The sequence below is a fragment of the Dipodomys ordii genome, unplaced genomic scaffold (genome assembly GCF_000151885.1).
Source record: "Dipodomys ordii isolate 6190 unplaced genomic scaffold, Dord_2.0 Scaffold12, whole genome shotgun sequence".
Lineage (NCBI taxonomy): Eukaryota > Metazoa > Chordata > Mammalia > Rodentia > Heteromyidae > Dipodomys > Dipodomys ordii.
Genome location: NW_012267228.1, coordinates 794476 through 807314, shown reverse-complemented (window position 1 = coordinate 807314; position 12839 = coordinate 794476). Strand labels below are relative to the sequence as shown.

General features: G+C 57.5%; 1 protein-coding gene across 1 annotated transcript in view; it reads right to left on the bottom strand.

The window, feature by feature from the left end:
* Window positions 1–1935: 1935 nt before the first annotated feature.
* The window catches only part of Tmem43 (transmembrane protein 43), a 12408-nt gene continuing 1504 nt past the window's right edge, over window positions 1936–12839 (bottom strand). The window contains exons 2-12 of the mRNA XM_013010327.1: window positions 10359–10508; window positions 9415–9549; window positions 8918–9012; window positions 8184–8233; window positions 7858–7927; window positions 7211–7281; window positions 6664–6785; window positions 6388–6462; window positions 5597–5698; window positions 3902–4019; window positions 1936–2679 (exon numbers count right to left, since the gene is read on the bottom strand). Of these exons, the coding sequence (XP_012865781.1) occupies window positions 2477–2679; window positions 3902–4019; window positions 5597–5698; window positions 6388–6462; window positions 6664–6785; window positions 7211–7281; window positions 7858–7927; window positions 8184–8233; window positions 8918–9012; window positions 9415–9549; window positions 10359–10508 (1191 nt within the window). The 3' untranslated portion in view covers window positions 1936–2476. The remainder of the gene's footprint in view (window positions 2680–3901; window positions 4020–5596; window positions 5699–6387; window positions 6463–6663; window positions 6786–7210; window positions 7282–7857; window positions 7928–8183; window positions 8234–8917; window positions 9013–9414; window positions 9550–10358; window positions 10509–12839) is intronic.

The following is a 12839-nucleotide window of genomic DNA, read 5'->3' as shown; positions in this document are numbered from 1 at the left end:
GAAGCATTAAGGAAATGAAATACTTAGATTTTCAGAAATTAAAGAATAGGTTTTGGAAAATTATTACTGTCTGTAACAAAGCTGAGAGCTTCAAAGTAGGGAGGGGAAAACTCGGCGTGAGTGTGGGCGCCTCACCGGCTTGACCCTCCTGGGTCCTGCAGCAACCCTTGCGTGGGAAGAAAGCCGAGGCTCTCTTCAGTGGAGGCTGGTCTGTGTGAACTCAAGGCCAGTGCCTTGTACACCAACTCACACTCCACCAGTCCTGGGGCTTGGACTCGGCCTAGGCCCTTGTCCCTGGGCTGCTTTTGTTCAAGGCCAGCACTCTACCATTTGAACCACAGCACCACTTCCAGCTTTTTCTGTTTATATGGTACTGAGGAATTGAACCCAGGGCTTCATGTGTTCTAGGCAAGCACTGTACCACTAAGCCACATTCCCAGCCTTCATACTCCACCTCTTCTAGCACATTCTGAAGGCTCACAAAGCATGAATCATTCATCTTAAATACAGCCAAGACAAAGTAGGCTTTATTTAGTGCAAAAAATATGGAATTGCTCTTGTAAAAAGAACGGAAACCCATTTTAACCACTAAGAACAACCTAGAACTGAAGTTCATCCAGTTCCTAAGGTTGATGTCTGAATTTATATGTTAACAAAAATTCCACCAATCACCAAATGAAAAGCAGGCTAATTGCAAGGAATACCCTATGCCAAAAGATATATAGTCATTTATTTCAAAGCTTTATGAAAAATATACAGCTAATACAAATTTTGTTGTGGTTTTCCAAAGTCTTCAGATTATATACCTTTTTCTTTTTAAGGACACTTGAAATTGGCAGGTAAGATCCATATAAGGAGAAAAAAAAAAAAAAAAACATGAACCGAATCCTAAGGATTTAGTCTTAGCCGTCATTAATGCTGTGCTTATTTTCCAAGAATAGCTTTAAGAGGTTGAAGAGTGCGTCCATGAGCGTGGCGGCAATGAATGCTTGTAGCCCTCACCCAGGTAAGTCATTTGTGGAGCTGCCATTTTCTGCAAGAATCCTGATTCATAGCCCAGAGTCTGTAGAACAAGGACTGTGACAGGCCACTGGCTTCACACGTTTTCATCTTGTTCAGCTACCAAATATTTTGTTGCCAAAGCAACCACTCCCAGCAAAGGACAGAACAGTTTGCAAATAGAAATGAGAGGGCTGTACCAAGCCCGCTAGCACAGCAGGGTGGCAGCATGCTTTCAAAGGGTGGAAGAGTAATTGGGAAACTTAGAAACTAGGTGAATTAAGTGTGTGAATTTTAGATAGGACAAAGGGATGGGCATTCAGCACCAAAGAAATGACTCAGAAGCTGCCACTGGCGCCGGGGCCACCACCAAGCTCTCCACATGAGGCGTCCAGCCTTGGCCTTAACATGATTGAAGGCATCTTCAAGTGAGTGGGTGTCTTCTGACAACAGGAAGACAGGGCCTGCTTCGCCCCTGCCCACAGTGGACACAGACCTGTTGTGACCATCTGTTTCAAAGCACTGCAGAGCAAAGCACACAAGCGACCCCAGGTAACTTTTTAAAGTCCATGAAGTCTACCCAACTGAATACCTTTCCCACTTAGCTCAAATGAAGGGTATTTTCAGTAACATTCTGCCTTGCTAATTGTTCAGTGGAGGGGATTATTTTGAGTTTTTTCAACCCTAACTCCTTTGTGGAGTAGGAAAACAGAGTAGCCAAAAAGCAGAGCCAGGGCTGCTGAAGGCTTCGCGATGATTCTGTCAAACTGTGGTGTGAAGTCCAACGAATGTTTTTATCATGATATCTTGAGTATATTTTTTCTGTGTCAGTATTGGGACTTGAACTTTGGGCCTTGAGCTCTTGCTTGGCTTTTTGCTCACAGCTGGTACCCCACCACTCCCAGCTTTTTGCTGGTTACTTAGAGCTCAGTTTTCAATTTTTTCTGGCTTTGAACTGTGATGGTCACATCTCAACCCTCAAGTGGCTAGGATTACAGATGAGGGGCACTTGTGCCCAGCCTTTTTTGGCATCAAATCAAGTTCTACCAGCAGATTTGGCTTTGGCAGCACTCACTGTGCCAGGCTGAAAGAGTGAGTCTTGGCAACCCAGCGCAGCCTGGCAGCGGTAGGGGCCGCCCTGAGGCTCGTGTGCAGCCATGGTACTTGTTTGGGGGGAGGGGGTGACAGGGCCGAGCCCTTCACTAGCAGGTGTGGGCTGACAGCCGAGTGGAATGCAACACCCACTCAGGCTGGTGAGGCTGGGTCACTGTGCTCACGTGGGTCCTGCCACCGGCGCCGCATACTATCAAGAAAAAGGGCGGGGAAGATGCGCGCTGGCCAACACCAAAACGGACATGCAAGTTGCCAGTGTGGCCCGTGAAGAGTGGGGTTCAAAGGGCTGTTCCGGCAGGGAGCAGGGCAGAGGTGAAGGGAGGCCCTGAGGCTCACGCAGGTGTTGGTGGGTGCCAGGCTTCCTTCACTCCAGCTTTTTGGCTGGCACCCGGGTCCGGGCAATGATGATAGGCACCAGGGCGAGGCAGCCGAACAGAAGGGCCCACAGGGGCCGGTAGAAGAGCCAGCCAGCAGCCACGGTCAGCAGCGTCAGCGAGGTGGCCATGCAGAATGCAAAGGCCTTCAGGCCAATGTTGACCAGATCTCGGAAGACGGGAAACCAGTCCACTGTGGAGGGAAGAAGGACTGTGAGGCCCAGAGACCATGTCCGCACCTCCCGTCTGGTCACCACCCTGTGTGGGAGGGGCATGTGGAGGTACAGCCCCTGCACCACCTGCTCTGCCCAGTCCCAGAAAAGGAGAAATGTGGAGTCCGTTTGGACTCCAAAGCTCATGCTGCCGTTAGTCTGAGGCCAGTGTTCTTGGCTGCACCGTCTCCTGCGTGGTCAGAGGCTCTGTCCTGCTCACTGAGGTCTGGGGCTGGAGCAGAGTCTGACAGCACGTGGCTGCTGTGTACCCCACTCCTGCGGGCCCCTCCTGCTCTGCTACTGCCTGAGCAACGCTGCACGCAACATGCGAGGAGGGCATCCGAGCCAACGGAGGGCCCCCGGCGCCAGCAGGAAGTGGCCTGTCCCCAGTCACATGGCCAACACAGGACTGGGGCCCCAGGGGGGGCCGGGCTCAAGCACAAGGAAGCCACCCAATGAAGCCTCCGTGAGAGAGGGAGGCCTAGCGTGTGCCGCAACCCGGCTGCTTCCCTGGCCTGTGCTGGCACCCAGGGAAGGCTGGGCGGAGCACAATGAGGCAAAGGGGGGTAGTCCCCTTGGTCCACCGTCTCCTACACCAACCGTCTTGACTCAGAACACACCCCACAGCCTGGGCACTGGGTACCACACCGGCTGGTCACTTGGACTCGGTGGGCTCCCTGGCACCAGCCAGCCTCAGGCCATCAAGCAAGCCCACGCACTTCCTCCTCTACCCATTCTTGCTGGCCACCCGCACCTGGTCCGGGCTGTTGCAGGGAGGAACCACAGCAGTTTTTGAGGGTTTATTTGCCAAGCATGTCACAAATCTCCCAAGGTAGATAGGAGGGAAGAAAAGCTCCAACTGGAGACAGCATGGCCTGGGTAGCCGGAGCTGACTGGACAGCGTTCAAACAGCCCCAGCTCCCTCCAGAGCTGGCCAGCGTGGTCACCGTGGCTGAGACTGTGAAGCAAAGGAATGAGGCGAGCGAGCCAGACCTTCAGATCACAGGAGCCAGGGCAGCCTCCCCAGAGGCGGCCAGCCTGTCCCTCTGCTGCCTTTCCCTGCTGTCACCTCAAAGCTAGTGGGGACCGAGAGGGCCATCTGCCCAGTCGCTAACCATTAGGCAAGAAAGGCTCCGAGGAGTGTGACACGTCCAGGGTCTGTGGGAAGGGGGCTCCCTGGCCTTCACCCCACCTTGCACCTACCCAGGGTATAGAGGATCCGCGTCATGAGGTTGAGGCCCAGGAACATGGCCGTCCAGCCCGCCGCCCGCAGGCCCCACGTCTTCATGGAGTTGCTCTTTTGTTCTCTACGAAACACTTCCTGCAGGACAAGGTGGACAGTGTCAGGACCGTGAGGGGTGCTGAGGGAGCTGTGCCATTTGTGAACAGACCACGGAGATGGCCACCCACTGCTAAGTGTTGTCCATGTGGCACAGCACAGGACGTGACACGGGAGACCTTGGTCGAAGGCACTTGCCTCCCCAGGAGAGTGATGAGTGCCACCCTCTGCCACACAGCAGCGGTCTCCTAGGGGCCACCACCCACCTTCCCTGAGCAGGTGACACGGTGCATGCTGGCCCTGGGCCGTGCTGCAGAGCTGAGGCCCCCACCTCAGCCCCCTTCTCTCCACCTCGGCCACACACCTGAACAAGCTGAACCCGTGGGCTGCACGCGGCCTGCTTCTCCCCTCACATGCCAACTGGGCCATCCGGGTCCTGTTAGCTGTCTGTATCCACATCCCATGAGCCTCTCCTCTGCCCAGCCCAGCCTACCCCCTCACTGTTCTGCTCTTAGCCCCCACACGGCCCCCTGCATGCTCTGCCCGCCACGTTCCACACCCAGCAGCCTCCCCAGGCCCTGCCACCCTCCAGTCCCACGGGCAGCCTGTGCCAGACCAGGTCATGTGTCCAGTCACCTCTGGGCCTCTGCACAGGTTGACTGCTTTGCCTATCATGCTCACCCACAGCCGTGCCCAGGAGCTGCGCACAGGCCCCCAGCTCAACTCAAAATGCATTTCTTCAGAGCCTTCCCTCATCTACATCATACCTGTTTCCTGTCCAGTTCTCTACGCCAATGGTAAAAGCAGCGACCTGTCACTTGACTAACCAACACTGTCACTAGCTCCTCAGAATAACTCAACACTGGGAGCTGAGTCCTCAGCTCACTTGACATGAGATGAGGCTTGGAGAGGACAAGCAAGCAAGAAGCCAGTGCTCCTGGCGGTGGGGCCAGGGCCGGCGCACCCCTGGTGTTCAACACACAGCTGAGTGAGTGGACAGCCCCCAAACAAGGCAGGGCCGGGGCTGCTGCTTGGCAAGCCTTGTGTACAGGTGAGGAAACCGCTTGGAGAGGACAAGAAGGGGAGAGTGGCTTGGGGGGGCCCCTGGCCTCTTGATTTGGGGGTGGGGCTCTCAGGACCTTCTGCAGTGGAGAGCTGTCCCCCTGCGAGTCACGCAGCTAGCTCCACGCCTCTGAGGGCAGCTGAGACCTGGGGCTGTCCCAGCCCCCGGAGAGAACAGGGACCTAATTTTAGAACAGCCCTCGGTGACTCACGGCCCACCAGGCTGGCAAGTGGCAGCCCCACCCTGAGCCTGGTAACTAAGCCCTGCGCAACAACAGCATCACCGCACCGCACCCTGTCCTGGCCAGGTACAGGAGCGAGGCTGATGGGATGTCAGATGGCAGCCGAGGGTCAGTAACGGGAACCAGAGGGCTCGGCTGATCCCTGAGGCCCGCACACGTTTACCAAGGAGCCAGCACCACACTTTTCTCCCTGCCCAGCAGGGGCTCTCCACCTCTTCCACCTTTGCCACAGCGAGGTGGCGGCTCGCGAGTGGCCCCCGGGAGGTGGCCCTGCCGTCCTGCTACCATGCAGGTGAGGAGGCAGCGGTGACTCACCTCTGCCGAGAAGTCACCATGGTGCAGCAGCAGCAAGGTCTCCCCGGACTTGGTGGAGTACGGGACCAGCTGGTCACCCCGCTGCCGGGCAATCACGGTGACCTGGCCAGAGAAGTCAGGCTTACGAGATGAGTGGGTTGGGGGGGAACCAAAGGATGGGGCACAGGGCCGCACCAGAGCCCAACCCCTGGCTCTGTCACCCAGGGAAGGCAGTGGGGAGCCTGTCTTCACAATGCTATGGGGTGCCCTGTCCTGGGAGAACGGCCAAGGCCGGGGCTGCCGTGGGCAGGGAGGGGCAGGCTCTGGGACAGTGGGTGCAGATGGGGTGTGCATGGCGGGGCAGGGCCGTCTTCCTGGAGCTGGCCGTGGGTAGGACGCAGCGCCGTGGCAGGGCGGCCAGTGCAGCCTGGCCAAGCCCACTTCGCCACCTCTCCTCCCTCACCTGGCCTATCTGGGCCCCAGGTGTGCTCTGCTGTTTCCTGGGTCAGATCCAGGTGGACTTCCTGACTACATTCCCAGGGTTGGGGACCAATTATGTGTTCATAGGTGACAGTCGGGCTGGGGGAAGGGTCTCGTGTGCCTGAATTGAGTCAGGTGGAATTCTGAGGCAGATTCCTCAGGAACAGCCGTGCTCTGCGCGGGGCCAGCAATGCGTGTGGGGAGGACGAGACTCTGAGGCTGACTGTGTGAAGGTGAGTGGCATGTGCGTTCCCCAGGGAGGCCCACAGTGCACAGGGGCGGCGCCCAGGGGTGCTGTGAAACCCTCAGCTGCCCCCAGGAAGCCAGGTTACCACATGGGCTGGGCCCAGGTCTGGATCATCGCTGCTCAGTCCTGCGTAGGAGAAGTAGACGCGCACATCACCGACCTGGGGGAAACAAAGGGGGCTGAGGAGTAGCCAAGTCCGCCCAGGCTCCCCTTCTACCTCCACCAATGTCACCGGCCCACCCGGGCTTGGTGCCCTGTGCTGGCCTTGGAGGAGGCTGCTAAGCCCTGGCTCCTGGCCTCTGCCCGATGGGCAGCCCATGCCTCCCGGCCTCCACCAGTGGGCAGCCATGGCTCCTGGTACCTCCGGGTACTTGGGATTTTCACTGTGGTAGAAGTAGTCTCCCCGGCGAAGGATGTCCACATGGGGGTCCTCCAGCTTGGCCAGGCTCAGTGGCTTGAAGTTGTCAATCTTGTCAATGAGGCCTAAGAGAAGAGTAGGTAGAAGCCACGGGGCCCATGGAGAACTCCCCAATCTGCAAGCCCTGCAACTCACGCCTTCCTGAGCCCAGCCATCACGGCCAGGCCACCTCTCCCTTCACACACACGCCTCTCCCACCTTTCTTATTATTGTTACTTATTTTTGAGACAGAGACTAGACCACATGCGCACGCTGACTTGGAATTTCCCATCTTCCCGCCTTGGCTTCCCAAGTACTGGGACTGCAGGTGTGCACGACCACACACGGCTGGAGGACTTGTTTCTGAGCCCATGCTCCCAGGGTTTCCCAGTGCCCAAGGCAAGCCGCCATCTCTACCAGCCCTGCATGGCAGTGCCCCTGCACCCTTTCCCTCCCAGGCCAACTGCCCCAGGGCCTCCGGGCTGCACTGGGTCACAGGGCAGAGACTTACCCGCCGAAAGGAAGAACCTGCCGATTTGGACGAAGGGGGCTGTTGCGGTGAAGGATTCCACTGCCATGGCGCTGTGGGGGAGGGGGCATCGTGCTGGGCGTGGTAAGAGCTGCCAAGCTCCTGTGCTTGTGTGTGCTGGGAGCCCCGCCCCGGGCTTCTTCACATCTACACCACCTCTGAGGGCTCCTGTCCCTGCCCTGGGCTGAACACCCCGGCTCTGTCCCTGTCCCCTAGAACTTCATGCCCCCCTCCTTCGCAGAAGCACTGGCCATGGCCACGAGTGGCACGCTCGCCATTCCTGAGCAAGTCACTGCCCTGGCTGCAGAGCCTCACAAGGCCCCCGTGGGTGCCGCCACCGCCTCAAGGCTGGGCAGGGCTGAGGTGCTGAGCATCCTCCTACAGGATCACCTGGCTGACCCTTAACAAAATGCTTTCCTAGACTACAATCCCGTCAGGCCCTCTGTCCAGCTTGGTGATTGTTTGGGCCCGTAAGGTCAGGTCTCATTTAGCTCGGGCTTGGCCTTAAAACCATGTCGTACACCCTTACCACTGCACGGGGCAGGACTGACACAGCCAGACTTGGATGAAGAAACTGAGGCTCCCAGTAGAGGGAAAGGCTTGGCCTGAGCTCGGGGTCCAGTGCTTACCTTGGGTTTTTGTGGCCAATCTCTCGGTCAAAGTTTTTGCTGTTGACAATTTCTGACCTCCATTCCGTGTCTGCTCGGGGAGAGAGACAACTCAGAAGCAGGTAAGAGTGCTACATGGCTGCCACCAACACGCCAGGGTCCTAATTGAATCTCTAGCACTTGGGGGCCGGGGGGCAGCTTGTGGGATGTCTGGAGGGCTGGCCCCTAGGGCGTCCCAAGGCTGGGGCTGTGCTCAAGCCCCACTGTCCTCCCCGTTGCCAGCCTCATCCATGGGCAGACTACAGATGCGTGGGCGCGTGCCACGCCTCGGCGGGGCCAGTACTCACTGTAGAAGTACCTTGTCTCCTTCTTCACCTGCCCGTCCTCCGTGTACTCCCTGCAAAGAGCACAGACACCGCGAGTCAGCCAGGCATCGCCAGACAGGAGCCACGCTTAGGGCCACAGGAAGCAGCAGCCCTGCCTGCAGGAGCCCAGCACAGATGCCCTCCTCCGGTCGCAGGCCAGACTGGAGGAAAGTGCTCCTTGGCCCATACTGGCATCTGCCCCCCCCTCTTCCCCACAGCTTCTTCCCCTCCCCCCTCCACCCCAGCTGAGATCTGGCACACCCTTAGCTCCTAAACAGCCTGGCAGGGGCTCCAGGGTAGGCCCCAAGGGCTGCCCTTCTCCAGCCTCCAGCCATTCCCACACGGCCCAGGAGGGGCTATGCTCCACGCCAGCCCCTGAGAACCTGCCCCGGGCCTTCCAGTCACACTGGAGCCGGCTGTGGGAGAGGGGCTGGGACCCCTGAGCGCAGCGGGCACAGCGGGCGCCGCAAGGGCACGCTCACCGTGCCGCGCCTGGGTTCAGTCATGCCTCCAACTGTGTGTCCTTGTGATTTGGAGCCACTCTGCACTGGACTTCTTTTTGCCACCTCCAAAAAATATCACTGCTACTAACTTTGGAATAGTTGACTTTTTTTTTTTCTAATAGGAAATTTGGAGGTGTCAAAATAAAAGCCATTTTATTTTACCCTAGTGCCTGCATCTCTACCCCAACTGATGCTTCACCGCTGGAGCCTCACCTGGACTCTTCCGACTCTACCCACTGGTACATCTCCACGTGCCGTCGCAACTTCACAGCTGGGAGATGGACTCCATAGTTTGGGTCAGACAAGAGCTTCAAAAGGAATCAAACCAGAAAAATAAAGGTAAGACTCCCAGCAGCCAGAATCCCTGTTTTACAGGAAGCCAGAGAGGAGACACAGAAGCAGAGAATAGGACCAAGAATGAACAGCCAGACGTCGGAGGATCCAGTGGAGCTGCGTGCCCCAGGCTCCGCGCGCCAGGCAATGAGTGTCATCCTGGAATATAAGGTCGGGCTGTATGCGCCCCAGAGCATCGCCAGCAAGTACTGGACACTGAAGTTACTGCAGAGCTGCAGGAGCCAGAGCAGTTCCCCTGCCCCAACCACGGAGGTGGTGCCACATCAGACACTGGCGCCATCCCCCTACAGACCCCATCTGATGGGAGCCACACCCACGCCCTGAGCCGCAGTGCCAGCAGCCACGGCCACGCCTACCTTGGACGTTCGCAGGGCCCCAATGATGTGCACCAGCCTCCCCTCATTTTCAGGAGCCACGACGTGGATGCTGTCAGGAGACACCACGAGCGACAGCCCCTCCGCCAGTGAAGTGGCTGTCTTCAACGCACGGCCCTGCGGGCGGAGTAGAGCAGGAATGGCTGACACTGCGACTGCTTTGCCGCCTCAGGAGCACAGACCCAGCTCCCCATTCTATGCTGGTGAACTGAGGCCCACCAAGTACAGAGTCAACAATGGAACCCAGGATTCCTGGCAGACCCCCCACTACGATCCCACCAGTTCCCACGACCCCTCCCCTCTGCCCCCTGGCTTGGCACCGCACTCATGTCGGGAAGGACTGGTGGTTCTGTTGTCCAGTGCTCACCCCGCCTTTCCTCTGCTTTCTACAGTCCCACGTGGCTTACACCAGCCGGCCTGAACCACTGTCTGGATCACGTGACCTGAGCTCCATCAATCAGAACACGTGCCCCCTGGCCACAGCACTGGTTCAGAGGACTAGCCCCAAACAGGGCCACTGGGAGCCCCCAGAACTTCCAAGAAACTGACTTAGAGATAGAGATGACAGTGCCTGTTTTCTCCAGGACTTCTAGGCAACCTGGATATGAGCCTAGAAAGGTCTGCTCAAGAAAAGTGCCACAGCAGATTTTTGAAGTCGTGGAGGTTCCTGGTGACCAGGCAAAAGCACTCTGATCCACCCGGGCGGGAAGTGGGGTTTTCAGGCGTGTGAGCCATTAACCCCTTCCTCACTGCCATTCGTTATGAGGTGGGTCACAACGGGAAGAATCGAGAGCCATTCACCCTCCTCTTCCTTGTCTGGGAAACCTAAGCCTGTTATTACCAGATCCAAACTTTGGGTTCAAAGCTTTTGTTCCCTGAATCTGTGGGGACCCTCACTCCACACAGGGGCCCCCCAGACATTTTACCTCATTAGTGAAAATTAAGTAGAAAGAGAGCAGGAAGGTCATGAGCCCCACAAACATGCCTCCCGAAGTCTCACTCAGCCGCTCCAGAAAGCCTGGCTGGGGGTCGGACGTGGTTTTGACATGTTCTCTCCTGGGACCCGTACTGGAATACTAAGGAGAACAAACACGTTAGGAAGTCTCCCTCACACACACCAAAAAGGAAGCAAGAAACCCCGGGCCTACTGTGTGCTCACCTAGCACCTAGCTTCCTTGTCTGACCCTAACTATGGGGTCCAGCTCCCAGCTTCCATCCCAGTGTCACACAGCTCATCAGAATGGTACTTTACAAAAGCTCTGGTAGCTCATGCATGTGACCAGAAAAGGCTGGGTTGGAGGCTTCAAATCAACCACAAGCCCAGCAAGCTTCGTGTGTGTGTGTGTGTGTGTGTGTGTGTGTGTGTGTGATTGTATGTATGTTCACATGTGCATGCTCTTTATTTACATTGCTTCTCTTAGATTAAGTTCTAATTACACACAATAAAAGCATACAGACAGTGTATAATGGGTAGATTTTGATAATAGATTAGGGGAGCAGCAGGGGCTCCTGAAACAAGCGCCCTGAAGACATCAAGCGATGACACTCCTGGCAGTGAACTTGCTGTGACTGGCCTGGGCACCAAGAGGATGTGCTTGTTTAAGAAGTTGCCAAGCTATTTTACAAAGAGATTGCTGGAAATGTGTTCTTACTGAAATTGGACAAGTACTGGCTATGCTTTCTAAGGCTGTGCCGCCCCTGTGGGGTCAAAAGCAGACAGGTGACAGCTACAACCAACACCAGGAGGCCATGCTGAGAGAGGTGGCCCGTGCAGGGGAGTCCCTTCCAGCTGGATGGCAGGCAGGCTGACTGGAGGAGGGGGCAGTGGGTGGGATGAAGAGGTAACCCCTGGGGATGGATACCTGGCAGGGGAAGTGAGGGAGCAGGGAGTGGTCTGGGGAGCAGTGCTATCTGTCTGGCTGGTTGTGGAGAGTGGGCGGGAGATAGGGCAACCCGGCATGTCTAGGCAGCTCCTGGTAAGGCCTCACACTTCAGGTCAGTGGCTCAGGCTCTGCCCAGACCGTACCAGGGGCAGGACTGGAGTTCGGTCTGCCGCTGATCATAGGGTCATCATAAAGGGCAAAATGCCTGAGCTTAGATCCTTGTGCACACTGGTACAGGCTGAGAACCTGAGTGTACCATTACTAGGCATTCTCGGCCCTACACCTGGTAAGTCCTGTGTAAGAGCTAGCTAGCAGGAATGTTGTCAGATTCTTCATAACTGGGTCTGAGGCTGGCAGCCAGGCTGGGGGTGTGCTGACAAAAACCATAAAGATGCAAAGAGGTTCCCAAGTAAGCCGGCAATCGTGGCACCAGGTGGGGTAGTGTCAAGAGCAAGGACTCGAGTCAGTCTGTGAGCAAAGCAGATGCTATCTTCTCCTACCTGTCCTGACCACCACCAGCTAGGGCTTGCCGGGGGCAGACAGCCACAGCACCAGACAAGCAAATCCCTGCCCAGCAAGTAACTGACCACATGGTCACTAAGGAGGGCAAGGGGTACAAATCTTGGCAGACCCGTCACTCTCCTCTCCCCTTCTCCAGACTGCCTCATCTCTTGGGCTGTACTGTCAGTGGTACTTTGGGTGTCAGTTGTAGAAGGCACCCCTTCCTCCTGCTCCCTCCTCAGCCAACACCAAAACAAGGGAGTCTGGGTGGTAAGCACACCTTGCAGGGCAATTGTCATGCTAAATTAATTCCGTGCCTCTGCTCCACCCTCTGTCTTCAGATCTTCCCACAGATGTGCCCAGCTACTGGAGGGATGGGCACAGATGTGCCCAAGTCCCAACACATCCCAGATGCGGTCTCTGCCAGGACCGCGGTGCTAGCCTGTGAGGACGGCGCACACACCGAGTAGCCGCCACGCTCAGCATCCTGGCTAGAACGTCACAGCCACAGATCCCAAGAAGGAACACACAGCTGTGGAGTGGAGAGTTAAGAGTCGCCCGGGGCTGCCTTCGGCACACTCCCATGCCCGGCTGGCTGAGGCACCGACGGGGCCAATTCTCCCTCTCAAGTCCGGTGGTGGCAGGAGGGGGTGGGGGGCGGGCGGCGGGCCCGCTGGGACCCCGAGTCTCACAGGCCACCTCGGAGGCCTTTGAAGGTGCAGCTACTAGACCCTCGAGGGGTCCGCAGGTGGGGCGGCCAGGGCAGAGGTGGGGCAAACGCTGGCCTCTCCGGGAAGGCGGGTGTAGCCGGCCAGGGAGGGCGCGTCCGGGCTGGCGGCGCTCCGAGCTGGCTCCGGGGCTCTCCTCGGAGGCGGCCTGAGTCACCGGCTTCCCCCGCGCCCCGCGCCCGGCTGCGGTGCGGCTTCGTGGGTTGAATGAACAAGCAGGAGGTCGGGCCGGCAGCCCCGAGGAGGCCGCGGGCCGCGGGCGGCCGGGCAGGGCCCGAGGCAGCTTCTCTGACTC